The sequence below is a fragment of the Apaloderma vittatum genome, unplaced genomic scaffold, assembly GCF_000703405.1.
Source record: "Apaloderma vittatum isolate BGI_N311 unplaced genomic scaffold, ASM70340v1 scaffold2290, whole genome shotgun sequence".
In the NCBI taxonomy this organism is placed as follows: domain Eukaryota; kingdom Metazoa; phylum Chordata; class Aves; order Trogoniformes; family Trogonidae; genus Apaloderma; species Apaloderma vittatum.
Window position 1 is genome coordinate 113726 of NW_009692691.1, and position 17571 is coordinate 131296.

Below are 17571 nucleotides of genomic sequence, written 5' to 3' on the forward strand. Positions count from 1 at the left end.
TCGATGATCCCAAGGGTCTTTTCCAACCTGGATGATTCTGTGATTCTGTGAATGCAGAAGCGTTTGTGACTGAAGACAACAGTGAAGGCCAGATGCCGCCCAAGGGGCCAGAACAGACTGAGAAAACACAGCCCTCACACTGGGAGCCCTTTGGAAGCAGAAGCAGGCTGGTGTCTGGGACGCAGGCTGCCCAGAGAGAACCTGGCACGAGGTGTCAAGCTACTCCGTCGCTAAGAAACACCACCAGGTTACACCTTCCTGTTCTTGAGATGAGAAAGAACCGACCCTTAGTCCCCACATTTTGCAGTCAGACCTGCTGCTTTCTGCTAAAGCAGGTTCTCTCTGGAAAGCAAAGCAAAGCTGGGCTTGCAAGACAGCAGTTTACATAGGATGGGACTCGTCCAGAGAGAAGGGAGCTCTCCTTAGGGCAGAGAAGGAAGAAAGGAATACAGGCTAAGCCTCTTAGAACAAGTTACGCATGGACAACTAGATGGATGAGAATAGGTGTTTTATATCCCTGGTTGTTCTGCCTCTTTCGGTGATCCTAAGGGAATTCAGAGCCAAGGAACAGACAGGAGAAAAGCCAAAGATCCAGGCGCCAGCACTTAATCCATGTATGTGAGTATCTACAAAACTGAAACAACTCCTGCAGCTGTAGCAACATCTGACAACTCTATAGGAGGAAGAAGAGGCTCAGAATAGTGGCTTTATGGCTTCAGTGGCCAAATAAAGAAGATAATGTCCCTGCTTGAGAAATACAAGCTGCGAGACTCTGGCACAGCCAAAGTATGACAGGACTTTGATCACCACCCACACTGGCCTCTGTGGACTCCGAAGGCAGAAAAGCAGTGCTGTGAGTAAACATCCAGCTTGTACAGAGAAAGAGAGTAAACACAGCCAGAAACTGCAGCTCAGAAACGCGCCCTCACTAAACGTACCACTAGAAACCCCACGGCTGTGCCCTGGGCTGCCCCCGCTCAGTGCGATTCTCCACCGCCACAACAGAGTGGCCCAAGTGGCAAACACTCCTCCGTCCTTTTTGTGGAAGAAAAACCCTGGGGTTTGAACAGGAAAGGCTGAGTACACCTTCAAACCTGGAAATTAACTATGGACTGGCATTTTGAGCAGCTGCAAACTAAGTCAGTTATACACTCTTTTTAATCATTATTATTTTATTGTTTTTATTTTTATGGTAGTATATGGAAGCCTGCTTACCTGGATATGAAGTTGAAGACAGCAGAGATGCCTGCTATCTTGGTGCTCCTTTCTGGCCTTATGACCAGATTAAAAAAACCCTTAGAGGGGTTATATTTGTCATTCAAATAGAACAAGAACAGGCATGCTGGTCTGGAAAGGGGATAACACCTACCACATGATGCAAGGTGTGATGCCAGAAGGCTTAACTGAGAAAGCCATAAAAATAAAAAGAAAATAAAACGAATGAAAGAGATACAATTAAATTATAATAACGAAGATTAGTGCTAACCAAGAATAGCTGTGACACACTGAAGGAAGTTCTGGTATAAACCAGCATCCAAGTGGAACAGGGAAGCTTGACTGCTTGACAGTACGTATTGTTCATTTATACCACGAGGCGAGTACCAGTAACACACCTGGTTCAACTCTTAGCTGGCAGCTCGCAGTGGCAAAAACACATAAGGATGTGAATCAAAGGATAAATCCATTTTCCTGGGGCAAAAGGATCAAGGCTACTGCTACCTCAGTACTGCATGCAATAACCATATTTAATCTAAATAACATTATTCCTTAACAGCCATAAATAAATAAATAAACCATGTTTCATTAAGCATTTGTCATTAGTGATGAATTATATAAAATACATCTATTACCTTCTGCATCAGGGTCTCCAAATGGATTTAATTCTGATGTGTCAGGATCACTAAAAGGATTTGTACTAGAGTTGGCCAGGTCTTGCTCCTCTTCATCCAGAAAACTAAGCTTATTGATGAGCTCTACAAACAAGTTGGAATATTATTTTAATATAAACAGTTCATCTAAGGTATTTCAAGCTCAAAAAATTTCTGTATCAACAGCCCCTCAAAACACAGCAGCAGGGTACGGCACGAACTGCACAACTAAGCTAATGCACTTCAGTAAGTACACCAACGAAGGAAAAAAAAGTGAAATGAATGACATTTCTATTGGCTGATCAGAACATTATGTAACAGAAATTACTACTAAGAAAGCCTTCTATTATCTTCATTAAATAAATGCTGCAGAAGATCTAACAAGCTAAATACAGTGATTTCTTTTTGTTTATTCACATACATGTTAGGTTACACATCAGCGTAACTTTGTCATATTGGAGAGGCCAAGTATTACTGACTGAACAACTGATGTTTTAGGCCTGGGGTCTGGGGTTGGGTTTTTGTTTTGTTTTTTTTCTTTTTTTTTCTTTCTTGTTCATTATCAGATGACAACAGAGCTACAGAGGAGATAGGCTCTTTCTCTGTCGTGTTGCTACCTGTTGGAGGCACTACAAATTATTGAGAGTCATGCTGGGAGGAAGCACAGAGATAAAACTGACAGCTGAATACAAGCAGGAGTCAAAAGGTAACAGGTCACAGTAAATACAGACAATCAGAAAGAAAGGAGGAAAGCTCATAGACCTTCAGAGGAACTGGCTGATTTAGCTGAAGGCATATTTGCTCGCTTTATGCAGTCATCTTGATCTTCATCTAAGCTGCTCAGAGCATTCAACTGGTTTACAATTTCTGTAAATAGAAGCCAGTCAAGACAAACGTAAAGCAAGGGCATTCAACGAAACAGAAGTGGAACAAACACTGTTACTAGAAAGAGAGTAGGGAAGAGAGAGGGTAAAAGAGAAGACAGAGTTAATTAAAAGAATACATTTTGAACAAGTCCTTACAATGATACACCTACAGCAAAGCACCTCTGTAGGTGCTTCAGCGATAATTTAACAAGAAACCCAGTTAACAGACATAAACAAAACCTTGCTGGATTCCTGGTGTCAGCAACAGTAATTAGTTTTATGAGGATGAGTAAGCACATCAGTTCAAAACTTAGATGTGCTAGATAAAATTTAAAGACTTTTCCTGCTTGCGAGGAAAACCTGGTTTTTTAACCCTTGTCAATCAACATAAAACAGCCCCAGCACAATTTACCTCCCTTGCAAAGCCTTAAGGCTACAGAAAATTAATACATATGTGTATTTTGTGTATTTATTTATAGACACACACGCTCTGATTATCTAACGTTTACACTCAATCCCCATTCAATGCTGACCTACAGGCAGTCCGTACGATCAGCGCTGTGCTATGGGAACGCACACTGAACAGACACCGGCTGGACGTGCCGCTGCCACGCCGGGCACCGGACTGCCTGGGAAATCCCCTTGTCTTCCAGGCACACGTGGAGAACAGCTCTGAACTGCCAATGTTAAAAACATGTATTTGCTTCATTCTAGCCAAGACATCAATGCCTCCATAATTCCGGGAGGAGAGAAAGAAGCAGAAAGCACAGCAAGGTCTCAGCGGCTTCTGGCCCAAGGGAAAAATTCCTCTCTGGTGCCCCTCCAGCAGTGGCACCCTCAGCGCCTGGTGACAGCGGCGTCTGTAGCCATGGGCATTGCGCCCGAGGCCTCTCTGACAGACCTCAGCACGGGTTTCTGTGCAGAGGGGTCAGCCTTCCTCTTCCTTCCAGCTGACAGAGGCAGGAGAAACCTGTGCAGGAGCGATGATCCTGCCTTGCGAACGCCACCGTCCAGCCGGCAGGTGCTGTCCATCTGCCACCTTCTCCCAAGGAAATAAATGGACAACGTCTTCCGGTGCCACCAGTCAAGTCAAGCTACATATATGCCTTTACTGCACACTTCTCCCGCCAGTCATTCTTGGATTTCCTTTAAAATCCCACTTCTCTGTGGGTTTTAGTTCACAGCTGGTTTCAACTTGACCTTTTCTTATAGGGCTTTTGTTTAGGAAAGCAAACGTTTGTCCCTGATTCTCATGCAATGATCTTCGTTCTCTGAACTACTTAAAAGAACAAGATATCTGACAGGTGAAAACTGAGCGGCATTGTGATTGTCCTAATCCTCACTGGTGCCCACAGCCACCCAGAAGTTCCGAGCAGGGAGGGACTCGTGTTTTTTTCACAGAGCAGCCCCTTTGCCAGCGGACAGGCTGACACAGCCCCCTTTCACGCCGGCACAAACAGCATAGAGAACCTGCACCCAAAGGCAGAGCTCAGCATCTGAAAACACTTCATTCACATGGTTATAGACTTCTTCTCCAAATTTAACCTGCTCTGCAAAGGTATGCCAACCTGCAAATGACCGGGTCAAAGATCTATCCTGCCAACACCGCCTGGATGCAACCTGTGGTGGTAGTGACACAGCCCCAGCAAACACCCCTAAAGCACACCCCAGCTGCTCGGGAACCTGCAGCAAAACCTACTTCGATGGAATTACATTTGCATCTATCTAAACTGACCATCTGCACCTCCTTATTTTTGGCTCTAACAAACCAGGCTACTACCCTAAAAAATAACATCAAAACTCTCCCAAAAGTTTTAACTTTTTCAGTATAAAATCATATTTACGCCTTAGAGATCTGGAAAACACAGCACTATCTAAACACAACGGAAAACACCTTTTTGTACTCATATAAAACAGAGCTGATCTTATGAAACACTAGTACAAGGAATTACTACTTTAAAACAGGCTGAGATGCTGACGTGATTTACAATTTATTATGCCAGCATGTGAAAAATCCCTAAACAATTACTATTCAGTTTTTATTGTCAGAAAATACCAAATTAAGTTCAGAGCTTTAAAAAGAGAGAATTCTTTGATGTGGTCTGAATCACCTAGTCTCATCTGCCAACTTAAACACCCTTATGCACTGCAGTGTTTCTCATTACAATATTAAAAGGTTTATGTCATATTTTGGAGTGTGGAAATAACAGGTTGGAGATTTATGTCCTGTATTATCTTTTATAAATCTCGTTATCTACAAATGTATATTAGCTTGTTCTACAAGTATGTCATATAAATCACTGGTTTGTGGGTTTGGGGTTTTTTTCTTTTCATTCTCTCATTCCTTTTTTTTTTTTTAAGCAGCTCAGTGCTACCAACAAGAAAAGATTAAATGCATCAGAAGTTTACATCAGGAGTATGGTTTTGCAAATGGCAAGAAATGATTTCAGGTATCAGTCCTCAGAAGGCTGCTCTTGAAACACGCTGGGATCCAGACTCCTGCAACAGGCAGCACACGGGCGTGTTGCCGGGTCCACGTGGCACCTCAGGACAGCCACCGCGCTCCCGGGCAGACGGAGCAGGAGGCAGCTCTGAACTGCAGAGTGAGGCTCTCAGTATCCATTAAAACACTCAGAGTAGCAATCTACTCACTGCCTAACGAGCTCCAATTCTTCAAGTACATTGGGATGCCTTGTCTTCAACTAAAGACTAAGGACAGGATAATTCTGGGGGGTTTAAATTAATCTATACAAATAGTGTAGAAACAAAGTATTTAAAACTTATTCCATAGCTACAAACACTGTTTACAACTTCACACTAGACAGAACAGTCGGGTGAAGAAGTTTCCACACATGAAAGATCTAAACAAGAAATATTGGGAATGAAGATGGAGAGACTTCTGTTTAAATGCAAGTAGCGGTTTGAGCGGAAAACATCTTTGTCTGATCTTATGGTCAGCTGTACGGCAACAGCTCCCGTGTTGACCACAGGCAACTCCCCTGTGCTTTTGAGGTAGGTCAGTGTTACACCACTTACTTCATAGCTGATGAAAGAGGCACAGATACGTACCCAAAGTTAGGCAACACATCAAGGAAATGAAGCGGCATTTGCTAACTCACCTGCACCATCTAGAGCCCCATTCAGCAGATCTCCCTGACGGCTCTCCTAGCAGTGGGTATTTTTGTTCATCTATAAAATTGTCATTTGGGGCACAAATAAAAACTCACTTTTGTACACTGCAAAAAGGAACAGCGTCTGTGATAAAGTTTTGCAGCACCTCTTGCAGCTGGGGCTTGCAATTATTGTGTTTTAAACACCAAGTGCCCCAACATTTCTCTGAGAAGACCGTGAGTCAAAAGTTAAGATGCTTTACTACTTGCATTTCTTAAAGCTCGCTTACAAACATTAGCCATGTAATACTCCCATCGTTCCTGTGAAGCAGTTATAACCATTTCACAGTTGGGAAAACAGGCACATGGGGGCGAAGCGATTCGCCCCAGGGGGACTCTGAGTCACTGAAGGCATTCCAGCTCGCCTGGCTGCCAACACCCTAACATGACAACGGAGGAGAAAATGTTGGGAGCAGCGCGCTTTCAAAGGGTTATGTAACTTCCTCAATTAACTTTACGAGATTCTGTGAACACAACTATTTGTGGAAGAAATTTTAGAAAGAGTACTTCACTGCATCACCTTCATTCAACCTCCCTCCTTCTACATTTCTTTCTTTTTTTCTGCAGTGATTCCTACATCTTCCTCCCTTGGTTCCTCACCTCTTTGTGTTCCAGTAGGTTTTCCCATTCATTGTATTTACTACAGGAGCCACTCCAACTGCTAATAAAATCAACACAGTTTGGAATAGGTCCTTTATTTACTAATGCTTACTTACTGCCTGATGTTTTATGCTCTCCATTTGCTTGGGAAGCTACACGCACTCACTCTCCTTCAAAATCTCCCTCATGCCTCTCCTGGTCTAACATCACGGGAGAAGTGAGCCAGGCTTAGGAAGCAATTCAGCTGTTGTAGCCAACACAAGAAGAAAAAGCCCCAGACTGACTTTTGCCTTCCTCAGGTTCCTTTAACGACGCAACTAAATGATGCAGCCCATCTTGTATCACTGGCAAACAGAGGCTGAATAATGAGCAGATACAGTTCAGTTCAGTAGTTATTGCGTCTGCCTTTCAGGCAGGTATTTTACTGCTTGCTTAGAGCAGATAATTTGACCTTTACAAAACCAGACAGAAAACCTGAAACACCACTCAAGTTAGAACCTTGTGCTGCAGAGCAGACAGCTTACCCGCCCCCATCTGTCTCCAGGGTTGTTCACGACAGAGCCAAAGGACCGTGGGACACACTAGTCTAATCTACAGCCGCTTTCTGCTTGTTCAGGAGTCACTTGTTGGCTTGTTTACGTGCTCAGTGCTGCAGAATCAGTGCAGCTGAGGAGCAAGACTTGCCGCTTTTCAACCACTGTCCTTCTGCACACGGGTTTTCCATAGCAGTCCTCAGCGCAGTACCTAGGTACATCTTAATAAAACTCTTCTGCACCACAGTTTATGCAGACTTTCCATAGTTTCTGCGTTATATGCCCCTCCTTTCTGTGTGATTATTGGAAGGCCTGGTGAACATATCAGGTTTTGTTTGGTGTTCTGACCCAGACCCGAATTATTCTGGTTACGCTGGGAAAGAAGACGATAAGCTTGCAGAAGAGTTTCAGCGTGATCAGGCCCATGTATCTCTGCTCCATGACCAAGACTATACTATCTCTGTCTCTCAAATATTTCATTCTGGGTTTCCCAGTCTGCTCTGTGCCAGACACGTACAGAGTAAGTAAAGATTTGGTCAGGGTACAAAACATTTAATTGAGTATGTAAAGCATGGAGAAAACATTTTCAACTTTTCACAACACTAAACATAACTAAGTAATAATCGCTTCAGGCTAAACCTTTCAATTGCAACAAAAGCTCAAAAAGAAGCTATGAAATAACGTTTTGTAACACTGAACCAACGTTCCTCTGGAATTTCAACAACGGATTTGACAATTCACTTCTCTGCTTGGGATCCTCTTCCCCACCTTAGAGAAGGATCCCTTTACTTCAGCAGAAACGTTTAAGAAGCACTGGCAGGCACAAAGGCTGGCACCAGAAGTTAATTTGGCATTTCCCAATTCTTTTACACTACGAGTTTCTACAGATCTCATCTGGAGCAGTACTACATAATCATCTCCAGCAAGAATTTAACATCATCACATCCTAATCTGATCTTGCATTGATTAGTTCAGCTATTCTGGACAGACGAGGCACATTCACCAGCAATTCAAACACCTTTACTATCAAACTCAAAGTCCTTTACCAGCCTCCTGATTTCACTTCCACGAGGCAGCCCCAACCGAAAGGCACCAGCACACTGCCTGGAATCACCACGCTGCTGCGCAGAACCTCAGCACCTACCCGTGGCTCAAATCCTTTCACAGACACTCTCACAAACCGTCTTCACCACTGCCCTTCAGCTCATCCTCTTGCCTTCTCCCTTACTGACCCTTCCCCTCCACTTTCTTGCTCCTCTGTTCCTGCTGGGTCTTTGCTTACCTGCTTAGCACATTCTCTCCCTAAAACAGAACAACGCGCACAAAGCAGTGCTCTTAAATTCACAAATATTAAACTTTGTTGAGCTATGGACGGGTCCCTCTTCAGTCAAACTACTCCAAATTTTCTTTTAGTTTCGGATTTGAAAAAAGTTAAATACAAATACAGCATAAGGATAAAATCCACAGAACACAGCTGGCAATTAGTAAAAGGACTACATTTTACCATCCCCGGGGCAAAACCAACCTGTAATTTTTGCAGCCTTTTCCTCTTGATTCACTCTGTTTTCTTCATCTTCTTCATTGTCTTCCTCAAAATCATCTAGATTTCCAATATCAGCTTGTTTCATACTCATTAGACTGGCCAGGCTTTGCATGTCTTCATCCCTAAATAGAAATTTTAAACCAGGCATTAAAACACAGCTCATTAATACCGTATCCGATACTAGTGCATTATTTTAAATCCTTTAAATATTTTTAGGTTTTCTTTTCTTTAAGAATGTCTTCAATCTCAGAATATAGTGAAAGAACAAAATTAATACCCTCATGTTTATTAATTTCTGAAGGGAAAGTTTTCCATTAACAAAATTCTGAAGTGTAGAACGAGTGCTACTTTGCATTAAGTGTCTGTTTGACTGTTCCTTAAAATTTTAAACCAGCACAAAAATGCTAGTACACACTTATTTATTCAGAACTCCCAATGCTGTTACAGAAATTAAAATCCTTTTTCTAGACACCTGAATTCATTAACAAGAATACATATCAACAGACAATTTATATAATGTATCGTATATATGTATGTGTTTCACATAACACAATCTTTCATGTCAAATATATGTTTGATAAAAGGTGACAGCAGGCAAAGATTCAGAGAAATGGATGTTCTACACTTGTTTCATAAACCCTAAGATTTTTTGAAGTCAGTAGCAGTCTTACTACTTCTCTTTCAAAACCACTTTAATTGGGATTAATCAAAATTTTTTTGACTCCTTAGAGTAAGACAGACTGGGGATTGCCCAGCTAGGAAAGAGCTGTGCTGAGAAGAGCCTGGGGATCTTGGTGGAGAGCAAGCTCAAGAGCAGCCGGCACCGTGCCCCTGCAGCCAAAGGAGGCGAAACCATCCCAAGACGCGTTATCTCAGCCCCACACGCAGCAGACTGAGGGAAGTCGTGACCCCCATTTGGTTCGGACTGCCTCTAGGGAACTTCATCAGTGTTAGGTTCCGCAGCCCAGGAACAGGTGTTGACAACCCAGAGCAAGGTCAGCAGAGGGCCCCTGCCGTGGCTGGGGGCTCGAGCACCTGCCCGCGAGGAGAGGCTGAGGGCAACGGGCTCGCTGAGGCCAGAGAAGCGACGGCCGGCAGAGCCAGCAGAGCCTGCCCGCATGGCTGACAAGGCGGCCGGGCAAGCGGGGAGGATGAGACACAGTGGGCACAGGTTGAAACCAGAGAGGTGCTGTCCTGATGCGGGAAAAACGTTGGAGCAGTCATCAGCAAGCAGTGGCATGGGTTGCCTGGAGGCGTTCAACGGTGGGATGAAGCGCAGAACAAACTGGCCTGCTCCCACGGCTGACTGCTTTAGGGCATGGCTGACAAGGCGGCCGGGCAAGCGGGGAGGATGAGACACAGTGGGCACAGGTTGAAACCAGAGAGGTGCTGTCCTGATGCGGGAAAAACGTTGGAGCAGTCATCAGCAAGCAGTGGCATGGGTTGCCTGGAGGCGTTCAACGGTGGGATGAAGCGCAGAACAAACTGGCCTGCTCCCACGGCTGACTGCTTTAGGCAGGAGGCTGGACCATCTACCTCAGCAGGTCCCTTCCAACCTAAATTATTCCATCTTCTTTGAGGCTGATCATGATAAAACCAGATGGACAGATTTTGCCAAGAAAACGATACAAATTATTTTAAAGACACAACTTCTAAGAATAAAAACCATGTATTCATCATGCCTCAAATCTGCACAGAAACACAGAGGCTCTTAACACATGGGACTTAACACACTTGTTTAATAATGCTATTAAAATCAGAAACTACTTGGGGCAATCATTTCCTATGTGCGAGTTCAAAGTAATCAGAACCACAGAACCCACAGATAAATAAGAGAACTAATGACTTTTTAATAAAACGTATTAATAATAGTAAATATAAGTAACTATCAGGAAGTCCCACAGACCCTTCTGTCCATGCAGAATCCTCAGTGTTTGTCTCTGAAAAACATGACACTAAAATCAGAGTAAGAAATTACTTTTACTCAGCTAAGAAACTCGGTATGGCAGGAATGATAGGTATGCTGAAGGATACTCTCAGATTCTGCCACTCTATACAGGAAGAGCTCTTTATCCCATTAAATCTTTGAAGAGCAACAAAAAGCAGGCTGCCTGGTTAAAAAAATACAACTTACGTGGCTTTTCCTTCCCTCAGGAAAATACAAGATAAAGAGAACTGTAGTGTGGCAGATACCACTTTCTTAGACAAAGGCTTGAATTTTAACTTGACATCTGTCTGCGTAGGCATGGGGCTGGCATACTGCTTCATGTTGATGCTGCTGGTAGCAAGCGCTTTTCTGCGTCCGGAAGGAGATTCCTGAAAGCAAAGGAAAACCAAAACTAAGGTAAAAGGTGCTGTTCCATTAACACCTGCATGTGCATGAAACAAAACAAAAAAACCCACTTACTGAGCCTGCATCATTCTTTTTTCAAGTACAAAGGGATCAGGGATTGCTAGGGTCCTTTCTAAAGACAGAAACCCATTTCTTAAACTAGGTCAGCTAATGGTAGGTCTTTGAACACCTGCTTAGTGTAACAAGAAAAAAAAGGTTACTCATTGTGGTTAGCGGTCTTTCATAGGAGAACCTCGGTCTTTAATGGCTTGAGCCTGTAGGAGCATGCCCAGCATACATCCATTCCTTCTGACGGCAAACTGGACTAGTTTTGTCCAAATTTGGAGAGTCCTGGACTATGACTTCAAACTTATGGAAGACTTGGCTTTCCATTACGCATGTAATTCTTTACATAATGGTATGAGGCCATCAAGTTAATATTTTGAACTGCTCTCTGTGTTCAATGCTCAAATATAATGCCTGAATATTTTTCAAAGCAATGGTAATTGTCACTAGTGGGCATGTACTACCAAGAGTTGACAGGCTTCTGAAATTAAGGGTCACAATGCTTTCAAAAATATTCATTACAATTTTGCAAGAAAAAAATAAAAATCAAGAGAAGAGAAAGATAAAAGCCTAAGTTGTATTTCGAAGTAAAGGTGTTGCTCACTTTAAAAATTCAGATTAATTTATCTAAATTGCATCTAAGAATCTACTCTCCTGTTCCATCTAATATCAGCATCAGCAGCAAGGGAAAAATTAGATGTGATAAATTTCCAGCAACAACAACAACAAAACAACACAAAAAGCCCCGCTGTTAACTTTTGAAAAACGTTCTCACAGTAAGACTACATTTTACTGCAGTTGGCAATTTGTGTTGAATAAAGAATACTAATTTAATCAAAACATTCAAGGATTCTTTTTCAAAGTGCTTGACATTTCTGCCCAGTAGAATAAGTCAGAATGTAATATGTCATCCCCAAAGAATACCTTGTTTAAAAAACTAGCCTTATCTGTCAGATTATGCACAGCAATATTATACAGAACTATTAGCGCATGTAGATACCTTATGAATGAATTCCAAAAACACATCAAACACTTGAGAAGGATTTAGGCCCTCTCAGAAGAAATACTTAAGAATATGCAAATACCCTCCACTGAATCAAGTCGAACAGATGCAACTATCACAAACAATACAAGTGCTCTTTCCCCGGCCGCGACTGTCAGTCAAAAAGCGAGATTAAGGTCCAAAGTTCTGACAACGTGTAAAATGGAAAGTATGATTAGGGAGTTTCAATACCTACACACTGATACGAGCATCAATAACCTGTTATTGTACCACACCTTTAGAATAACTAAACACTACAACTTCTTACACCGAGTGTAAGATTTACTGCGGCGCCTCTTCGGAAAGCAATGCGAGAGACGTGACACTTGTGGGTTTTTTGGTGTTCTCCAGGTTTGCATTTTAACAGCAGCTTGCTTCATAAAGAGAGAACAGAGTATCAAACTTGCAAGCCTCCAAAAGCTGGACACGGACATCAAGGCAGGAGAATTTTGGAATGATGTGGAATTACATTTCCACTTAATATCTATTTATTTCATAAACGATCATCTTCCTGTTTGCATGTTCAGATCATCTGGATCAGAGAGTGAGTAAGGGACCCGAACCAGGAGGAGGCAAAGATCTCCCAGTCAAGATGATCATCAGCAATTCCCTGGGAGACCTGCTGGGGTTAGCTGGTGGAGAGGACGAGGAGGGCAGGCAGCCGTGGGAAGAAGCCGGCCACGGGCAGTGAGATTCTCTGAGCACTGAGTATCCTGGGGTGATGTGAAAAGTAAGAGGCACCTGGCAATCAAGTCCAGTCTTTCTGAGAAAGGAATTAATTTCATGATCTTTTTGTGAGTCAATGACAGAAGTTAACTTTTCAGGTTCCAATTACCTATAAAAATCCAAATTTGCAAATTTATCCTAAAAAAGAGCAAAAAACTCAACACCAAAGCAAGACCCCAACAAAATCAGGCCCTGATCTTGCAAGTTTTACTCTCCTTAGCATGTGAGTTTTACGTACGTTTTCCTACTCTCGCAGACAATGAAGTGTGTTACAAGTGCTGCAATGTTTTCTCCTTCTAAGCGTTATAGGCTTGGCTTTACATCACTTTAACTACAAGCAGAGTCACGGGAACTTCTTTTTTGCCCCTGAAAAAGACATTCTCAAGGTGCTTAGGGTCATGACTGATTTCACAGCGGATTATGTTTTCTACTCTGACACACAACTAACTTTAAAAAAAAAGTCTTTAAATGTCAGAACATGCTAATAACCACTTCTTACAATGGTTGGAACATCTCCTTAAAAAACCCTACATACTTCATATAATACAATGTGGGCTACCCCAGAACCACAGAGAAGTCTTCTCGCAGAAGAATAAATAATTCCTAAATCAGCAGAGACAAAATATTCCACATGAAATACTTATGAATGGGGTATACAGGAAGAGCTCAGCAGCAGGCTTTCAAACAGGAGCACCCTTTGGTAAGACACTAAATAAACTGCATCCATGAAATAGCGAAAGTCTGATCTAGTGTTACTTGTGTCTCACATGAGCACATGGAGTTTATGGAAGACAAAACAGGAATCCCAACGCAAATATTTTAATTGCTCAACTTTCCTGATTTTGACTATATAGTCAAAGTTTAAAATGTGTGCGGCTCTATTACGCCCTCAGGTATTTTGCACACGTGTGGCTGCCAGAGTTACCACATCACGGTTTGTGAAAGGGTGCGTGGAAGAGTCAGTTCTGAATGATCCACATAATAAAAATGAGAGGTGACAAAATACAGTACTTAACTACCAAGATGGAGTTCACTCTGTAAGAAAATAGTAATTCGGAAACTTGGCTTTTTAAAGAAAGGCAATGCATCATGCAAATAAAATCAGCTATCACATCTGAATACCACAAAAAGATAGAACATAACGTAAGATACCAATAAAATACAAATACCTCTAGGTTATCTTCCATCTCAAACATACTACTGTGCTTGAGAATGGGCACTGTTTGGTTCCTAAGATGATACACAGAATATTGGTTAATCTTCTTCCGTTGTTTCATGTTTGTTACCGTATAGTTCTAGCAAGAGAAGCAGCACACTGGGTAAAAGGAATTCTAAAAATCACAAATACATGATTAAAAACTAATTCCTGGCTGGTATGTTAGCAGAAGCTACTGAAGCAGTATATTACTTACAAAGTGATCATTATATTTATTTAAAGAAGAGTAAAAACCACACAAACATATGGCAATTCTCTGAGAATACTCTGCTGAGTGCGAGAATTTGTGCTTTTTATATTCCAGGCTTTTACACTTTTCTCTCACAAGCAGCTCCATTCCCCTTGACAGTCTCCTCCTACGACTCCCCTTAGTCCCTGAAAGGCTTTACTATATAGTAAGTGCCACCCTTACATAAAATCCTCCTAGCTTATGGGATCCACACCGCCTGATCGCCTTCTGCAAGGAGAATAATGCGAAGCCACGCTACGAACCACTGGCCTTGCCTAGGAGTCCTCCCCACCCTTCCTTACTAAAGCAGGCTTTTCACAGCACGCCGGAGGAAAACACGCCCAAAGCAGCTGCTGGGAACCAACAGCCCGCTTGCACCTGGAAGACGACGACCCCGGATGAAAGACAGGCACTTCGCACTATTAAACAGCGCTCAGCCCTCTTCCAGGTGAAGAAAACTAGCGCCTCCACATGAAAGACACAGAGGTTCTTAACTTAAAGGGCACCCAAATAATGCAATAACGCAAGTTTCATGCAGCTTTTTTTTCTTAAAAATGTATTTTTAATGACCTTGTGTCCTGTAATTACCAGCTGCCTGGTAAGTCACCTCTCAGGTTAACTTACCTGCACTTCTTGCACTAAGAAACAGCCTCGTATTTGCTGTTCAACTGACTTCACACTTCTGGCGTTCCACAGAGTCAAAATACCGGCCAGATTTTGTTCTTGGGGTATATTCCTCTGGGTTACATGGGCTGGGGTAAGGAGCCCCCTGCAGACAAGAGCAGCCTGTATTTACCTTTCGTCTCTCTGCGCAGAGCTCGGCACTGCACTCGCTGAGCCCCAAGGCTCAGGTGCCCTCCTCTCCATACGCACGGATTGAAAAAAGCAGTAAAGAACTTCCATTTAACAGAAACTAGATCAAAAAGTACCGCAGTTCTAAATTATTTAGATACTTTAACAGAAATAAATATTAAGCAACATGTAAACACTGTGCAAACTCAAAAAAAGGCCCAATTCAGGAAGACAAGAAGTTTCCTAATGGGATATTGTTATTTTGCCAGAAGAAACAATGAGTTTTGGATATCCTCCTCCCAGAAAAGGAAGAAGTACAGTGTAACATTTTTAGAGGCCACCTTTTCATATTTTGTAAAAGAGAATGCTAAAAAAGCCCACCAAAAGCTACACAGATTTCCAAGGAGCATTCTGCCTCACGCTTGGGCACAAATTAATTGCACAAAGAAATCTTCCTGGCTGCGAAAACTCGTTTGACAGGAACAAGTTTTGAGGATTTCACTCTCACTTCCGAATTCGATGGAGAATGCTTTGGAAGCAAGTTGTCCCCTGGCACTTCTGCCGTCCCTACAGGCACCACACACCCCGGAGGTGACCGCGGAAGGCGTCCCTCTCCCGACGTCGGATGCCCGCGCCGCCGGCTGAGCTGCACCGCGCCATCTTGCCGAGTTGGAAAGATCACTGCTTCACTGGCAGAGCAAAATGGATCACTACAGAATTTAATTTGTGAGAGTATACAGCAATTAAATGCTAAAATAGACAAGCTACAGGGAGCTCTCTCGACTGGAGAGACTAAATTAGAAACTATGTCAGTTAAAATAATTTAGACAGGCAGATGGGAGATTTGGAGGACCGAATGCAGGCAGCACAATCTGTGCTGAAAACTTGTTTAAAAATAAATAATGGTTCATAGTACCCAGAACACGACCAAGAATTATGATGGATTTGAATGGAGAATTCAATATTTAAAAAATGCTGCACATACCAGAAAAGTCTGAGCCCTAGACATGCAACTGGGAAGGAAATTAAAAATATGTAGATGTTGAGATTGCTACACTTGATTATATAAAGATGCATTTGTGATATTCACAAACTGACCCTTGTCAGAACTAGACCTTGTGTCAAATTATTTATCATATTGCTAATATCTTAGGCAAAAAGGGTACTTAAAAACCACAAATATGATGGTCTTTTATAGCACACCTACATTGATGAGTTATTATATTGGAAGCACAACACACCATTTCTTAGCACCAGAGACCACACCTTCAGTAAGAAAAGAGAAAATACAAAATGCTCTACAGCTACTGTCTTCCTGGGGTCTGCTTTTAAGACAGCCCCATCAGATTTCACTAACACCCCCGGGAGACTGGAAATCTCCAAAGATTAACATCAGATAGGAAGTTTAGAAAGTGAAATGATACCTAATAAATTGAGGTAATTCATCTACACTGTGCAAGCTACCATCACAACAATCTGGGGGTTGTTTTGCTAACAAAAATACTATTCAGCTTCTATTGGACACATGGCTAAAACTGTGCACGACCAACATTTTAGTCAAGCAATTTACTAATAGCCCAGGTACAGGAGAGGGCTATCCCCTCCCAAAGTGGGCTTGATGCTTACAAAGGGCAACTGAGAAAAGTTTACAGGTGAGCTAGACAACTCCAGCAGGCATCAGAGAACTACTGACCCCTGAAATGCTCAGCCTTGCAAAGGACACAGCTAACTGCTTTATGTGTCCAGTTAAGAAGTCTTCATCACCTTCTCCTTTGCACTGTTCTGTAAAACAGGAACACTTCCCCAACACTCCCACAGAGGGATGCAGTGAGATTGGCAACTGATGCTGAGAAACACTGGCTCTGGTATCTGTAGCCTTTCTCTCCTGCCTTTTCCAGATTGCTTCCTCTCACGGTGCGGCACAAGTTTCTCTTTTCCCATTAACAACGGGTTTAAATTTACCGTTGGATGTCTACAATCACCTGCTAAACTCTAGCTGTCCTTATGCTCTATGCAAACATTACTGTAGCTTTGTAAAGCCTGTGAATGTTTCCTTGTGTCTGCAGAGATCCAGCTTGTGTTGTACCCCTCGGGAGCCCTGGAATACCTGGCCGTCCCGTATCACTCAGGAGTGACAAAAATCACATCCTTTCCTGCAACACCCACATCCCAATGTGCTGAGCTCACTGTCACCCTAATAGTGTCTGATATTCCGCTTCCATGTGCTCTCTGCTCTTGGGATCACTGCAGGGCAGGGACTGTCTGTTCCTCTCCTGGCCCCAAATGCTGTAGCTACAGCCACCTCCCCTGGCCTGTTCAGGTACGGTATATATGCAGGGCTGCCTGTACTAACAGATAAATCACTAGTAAGCAAAAGCCACTGGATCAAATAATTTTTACATAGTAAAGGCTACAAGCTTAGCTCCTCCTATACAGAATTTTAATTTTGCAATGGATGCAGGACACGAATTCATAGAATCTTGGCTGAAGCTGGCAGAGAAACTTGTTATTCTGAAGCAGCTGTTTAAATCCTCAAACGTTTGCTCTCAAAGGAACAGGTTTAGAGAAGTCTGGGCTGGAGCTGCTGC

General features: G+C 42.7%; 1 protein-coding gene across 1 annotated transcript in view; it reads right to left on the reverse strand.

Moving 5' to 3' along the window:
* Window positions 1-17571, reverse strand: part of LOC104280792 (EH domain-binding protein 1-like) — a gene marked incomplete at its 3' end in the record, with an annotated part of 170250 nt that overhangs the window by 111483 nt on the left and 41196 nt on the right. The window contains 4 exon segments of the mRNA XM_009878592.1: window positions 1851-1973; window positions 2631-2735; window positions 8563-8702; window positions 10715-10896. Of these exon segments, the coding sequence (XP_009876894.1) occupies window positions 1851-1973; window positions 2631-2735; window positions 8563-8702; window positions 10715-10896 (550 nt within the window).